The sequence below is a fragment of the Ipomoea triloba genome, chromosome 5, assembly GCF_003576645.1.
Source record: "Ipomoea triloba cultivar NCNSP0323 chromosome 5, ASM357664v1".
NCBI classification, from domain to species: Eukaryota; Viridiplantae; Streptophyta; class Magnoliopsida; order Solanales; family Convolvulaceae; genus Ipomoea; species Ipomoea triloba.
This window is the reverse complement of record NC_044920.1, coordinates 6,346,493-6,351,672: the sequence shown is the minus strand read 5'-3', so window position 1 is coordinate 6,351,672 and position 5,180 is coordinate 6,346,493. Positions and strand designations below refer to the sequence as shown.

The window sequence follows — 5,180 nt, the reverse complement described above, 5'->3', positions numbered from 1 at the left end:
TGTGTTTTAAAAATTGTCAACCAAATAGTATATATAACTTTCATTCTTATTATTTGTGTCTAACCCCATGAACCAAACACACCCTAATTTTTATTTTTTTTCATTTACTATTATGATACCGCTATTTTGTTTACATTTACCATCATTGATTTTGACTTTAGACATTTTTAACTAGTCCGCACATTCGTACCAAAGTTAATTCCTATGTCCGTTGTACATATAATATGGAAGAAACCTCTTTCCTATTACCAAGCAAGACCATAGTACTCCAACAATATAAATAAGTTCTTTCAATAACTTGCGGAGAAGTTAAATTTACAAGGAAGCATTGTCCATATAGCATGCACAGAGACAAATACCCAGTATTTCGATCATTTTGTGTCTTATGTTCCACACAAGTTTGAAACAACTATATTACAACTAAGCTAAGATTGAATTTTGCGTATAAGCCACAGCCTGGATTCCTTATTATGGGAGGATATAGATTGCAATCTCAAGCCTCCGAGAGAGCTAGACAAGTAGCAAGAGTAACACTCATGCAACGGAAGGATATGAAGCACAAGTTGCAACACCTGCAACCGAACAGTTGAATGAAATGAGAGTCTGGTTGGTTGTAAGCACCATAAAATGTATATATATTGTTCAGCTATATCACACCAACAGTCGCTAAACATCAAATAGACAGCACAAAATGAAATGGGAAAATTGCACTTTTCATGCCTAAAATATAAGGTAATTGTAAGATTCGTCCCTACGCACTGTTCGTGCTCACTTCTCGTCCCTAAACTATAGGGAACGTTGCAAATTTCTACTTTTTCTAACAGGTTGTGCTCACTTCTCATTCCTAAGCTATATTGACATTGCAAATTTCATCCATAATGTTTTGTTAGAAAAATGACGAATCCTACAATTACTATGGGTTATTGGATAAGTTTTAGTCAGTTGAGAAACTTACCACACATGTTCTTTCCCATCTCCATTTTGAAGTACCCATGGTCACCCCAGTCTTCTCCCCATGAGTTCTTGATGAGCCAATAGGGGGTGCCATTTTCCACTCCATAGCCCACAGCAAGAACGGCATGGTTCACATCCTGCCAACAAGAACAATGGTCAAGAAATTTCACTATATTGCTGTGTACAGGTTCCGTGACAGTTGTTGATGCTTATTAATGTTATGAGATGGAAAACAGTCTATGCAATCGTTTATAAAGATCCTTTACTAATAGAATTTCTAATCCTGCAAAATGCATTGCCTTAAAACACTTAAATCGTGCTAATCAGAATGGGATAGCACAGATGCATGATGATTGATGAGTGCCTAGAACTTTTTTTTTTTAATCGTACTTCTATCATGTGTGAGCTTCATCTTAAGGTTGAAGGAACCACAAATGCCTTTTCAGTTGTAATTTTAGATAAATTAAAGGAGGCATTATAGCTACTAACTACCAGCATTGATGAGCAAGTGAGATATCAGGTTGAAACATTCTTCTACAAAATATTGAGCTGTCTTCCTAATCAGCACATTAGTTGCTGGTATATATTGGCATTTTAAGAACTCTTAATTGCAACAAAAAGAATGATTAGAAAGAAAGCTACTACCATAGTTGCCAACAGGAAATCGCATACTCCTAGAGTCCTAGACTGCTCAATACAGAAAAACTTACCATGGGATCACTCCCGCAAGAATTGCTGGTATAAACTCCACTCTCATATAATTTAAAACCATCAACCACCTCAAATGCAACACTAACTGGTCTAATGAGCCCAACTGCATATTTTAATTCATCTTCGGCACCCTGCAAGATATTACCATAGTCTGAAATAAGAGTATGTTGTATATTTCTCTTATTGATTCACTACACACTGATTACATATATATACATCTAAGGATGGAGACAAATGGGGACACTTTTCCTGAAAAAAATACACTAACTACACCCCTGGAAACACTCCAGGAAACACTCCAGATTTTGCTCCATAATATTTCACACATAGCAAATAGAATATAAACCAATGGGACAAAAGATATACCAACTAATAAATAAATAAGTAAAACAAAAACAAATAAAAGGATATTATCTTACCAGGGTGATGTTAACAGATTCAAAGACTCGCACGCCTACATTTTCAGAAGAGTACTTACAGACACCATTTTTTCCAGTGTAAGGATATGCTTCCTCAGTGTCAAGACCACCATTATATTTGATATACTCAAAGGCTTGCGATGGCAACCCACCATTGCAGCCAAAGTTATTAAAAGCTCCAGCACAATCCACAAGCTGCTGCTCAGAGAGGGAAATGTTCTTCCCAAATGCCTGGGCATAAGCTGCTTCTAGGGCTCCAGTGGTGCTGTAACATGGCATGAAAGTTTAATGTCATGAGTTTTCACCATTAACAATGCAACTTCAAGTCTGAAAAAATTACGGATTTTCAAGTCATAGTTTATATTCCTAACTCAGTTTCACCTGAATGTCCAACAAGATCCACAACTGCCTTGATTCTTGACAGGGCTAACTATTCCAGCCTCCCTCCAGTCTTTCTAAAGAGTATAGAAAGCAAGGAAAGAAACCGTCAACAAAGAACCACTATTGGCAAAAGAGTAAAATGCATGTTAGGCATCAATTCCTCAGAATCTTTATGCACAAGTAAACTTCTTTTTTTCCTTTATAACTCACAAAGCTTCCCAACAGATACAGACTAATCAGGTGTACAAGAAACAAATTTCCAGTAGGTTTCTTTGGGAAATGATGGAAAATTTTATAATTATATAGGCTACAAGAACCATGCCAAATTTTCATTCATCAAGTTTTTGTGATACATGAGCAAAGAAGCCTATCTGTTAGTGGAGACAAGTTTTCTTTAGCATCTTCTTTACATGTTTCCTTTTCTCTTATGTTTTATTATTTCTTTGACCATGCACTATAGTTTCAATTTCACTATGTAGTAATATGCATAATTAGATAAATTTATCTCCCCACTTTTTTTTCCAACAATTTATGCTTTTACTTTTTGTAATAATTAATGGATTTCATAATAACGGCTTAAGGAAATAATAAAAGAGTTGAGTGAGAATACAGTCTCAGGGACGATGGAATTTGAGCGCTTGAGACTGCCCTTTAATGTAGCAGAGCAGTTTTGAGCAGCTCCCAGCCTATGCTTTTGGAACTCATTCCATGTCATGTCAGCAAACTCTGTTACAAACATTACCAGAAAAGCAATCAAATCAGTTCGTAAGCTAAGATTACTAGGAATGCAATCAAATTAATAATGTGCAATTTTTCTGTTCTTTATCTCTCTTTTATTTTTGTCTATTTTCTATTGTTAGTCCTGAAAATTTGAAGTTCTTAACCAAGAAACCAACTTCTAGTCAGCTAGGATAGGCAAGTTTGTTTCAGGTCATCCCCTAGGACTCTGCTAAACTACAACTCATGATTCATGAAATGGCCAAATTAGTAAAAGAACAGCAAACACATGAATTTCCAGTTACAGGACAAAAGGGTCACATGTCAGAATATGAGCCATGTGCATGTATCTGACATGACAGAAGACATTATCATTCACATCATCATGAATTAACCTCATGCGCATTTGACTTGACAAATGAACATAAAAACTAACTAAATAGCAAATAAACATTGTTCATTTATATTGAACCATGTATCCATTCAAATTGAATTATATGGCATTTGTAACAATTTGCGTGTTTATTTAGCATGCACCAGTATGGTACACCAAACTTTGTAAGCTATGATGGATGAAATACTAATCCGCAAATAAGAATCCTACCTAAAATACTTAAACCTTTCTATCCCACCTAAAATATTTCAACTTTTCTGCATCCCACCAAAAATATTTAGAAAAGAATTAAGGAGTAATATTTAAGACTCCGAATATATCTTTTGTGCAAGTGGAGATAATATATGATAGCACCATCTCCATAGAAAAGCAAAACTAACATTAAGAAACAAACAAAGCCTCCCTCGCACCAAAGAAGAACCAACTTTTTCCTTAAAAGTATCATTTCAAAATTGATCATTTCTTTGATCTTGATTACTAATACACAACCATAAACTCAATTTCAGGCTACTTTCACATATGAAGGGCTATATGAATACAGACTACATAGAACAGGTAAACCTCAACTAGGCATAAACCACTTCATAGTATATCAAACAAAATTCAAAAAAATCAAGCTAAAATATTTGAATTTAGAGCAGAAAAGGGGAAATACCGTTAACACCAAGCTTGTATGGAAGTCCTTTCTTGTTATGAGATCTAATCATCTTCAAACTCTCCTTAAACACACCAAAGCGCCGATTAATCTCGTCAGCACTCTCATATCTCTTCCCGTACCTGCATAGTTATACGTAGTAAATTTTCCAAAAAACATATCAAAAAATTGTAAATATATAAGTAAAAAAGAAGAGGAGTGAAAGCGGACTTGTGAGCGAAGCGAGCGAAGCATGAAGCATGACGAGTGGAGCCGATGACTTGGAGAATTGAGCTCTCCAGCTCATGTAAGCCGTCCGATACGACTTGCCTGATCGGATTATCATCAGCGAAGAAGGCGTTCGATCCGGCGACGGAGGCAATCACGGACGAAATCACGAAGACCAAGACCAAGAGGCGCGCCATTGTTATGGCCTCCTTCGAGAAAAAATGAGTGAGAGAGAAAGACAATTGGGGTGTGTGGGAGAAGAGTGAAGATACTACCCAGCTGGGAATATCTATGTAGATGGAAGCTTAAATTTTTTTTTCCAGGGTGGGACCCAGCGCATGACGTACCGTGCAATTGTGGATAATCACTGGATGCGCTAGTTAACGGCTGCGATTGGGTCAGCCGAGAGGAATCTTCAACCACCACTCAGGGCTTGACAGATTTTGATTATTCTTTTCCTTTTTTGTTGTTTTCTTTTATTATTGTTTTTTTATTTTCAGGTTTCCTGCGTGGATTTTCTTTTCTCTTTTTTACCCGTTACAGTAATGCATAGTATGACATTAAATCGCAGATACTAAGAACATCCCCAATTAAGTGCAGATATTATATTCTTAATAGACATAGATTTTAAGGAGTTTTTACATATGTGATCAAGAAAAAGAGGATAGAAGGGAAAAAAACAAAACAAAACAAAATATGAAAAATAATTTTAAAAAAATCTTTAAATTAACGCACCCAGTGG

General features: G+C 35.9%; 1 protein-coding gene across 1 annotated transcript; it reads right to left on the bottom strand.

Annotated features, from left to right (window-relative positions):
• Positions 1-266: 266 nt before the first annotated feature.
• On the bottom strand, positions 267-4,712 carry LOC116020733 (cysteine proteinase 3-like). Its single transcript, XM_031261235.1, has 8 exons — positions 4,442-4,712; positions 4,232-4,353; positions 3,076-3,191; positions 2,466-2,539; positions 2,085-2,349; positions 1,665-1,796; positions 956-1,091; positions 267-572 (listed from the first exon to the last, which is right to left on the bottom strand). The coding sequence occupies exons 1-8, from the start codon at positions 4,633-4,635 to the stop codon at positions 535-537; spliced, it is 1,077 nt and encodes a 358-aa protein (XP_031117095.1). The 5' UTR covers positions 4,636-4,712; the 3' UTR covers positions 267-534.
• Positions 4,713-5,180: the final 468 nt, after the last annotated feature.

Bases quoted from the DNA above. Each gene is read 5' to 3' on its own strand.
- LOC116020733 (XM_031261235.1), bottom strand. From the start codon at position 4,635: ATGGCGCGCCTCTTGGTCTTGGTCTTCGTGATTTCGTCCGTGATTGCC. The intron at 3,192-4,231 runs GTATTTCCCCTT...TGTTTGTAACAG, and splicing joins ATACAAGCTTGGTGTTAACG to AGTTTGCTGACATGACATGG. The intron at 1,092-1,664 runs GTAAGTTTTTCT...TCTTGTTGGCAG, and splicing joins CTTGCGGGAGTGATCCCATG to GATGTGAACCATGCCGTTCT.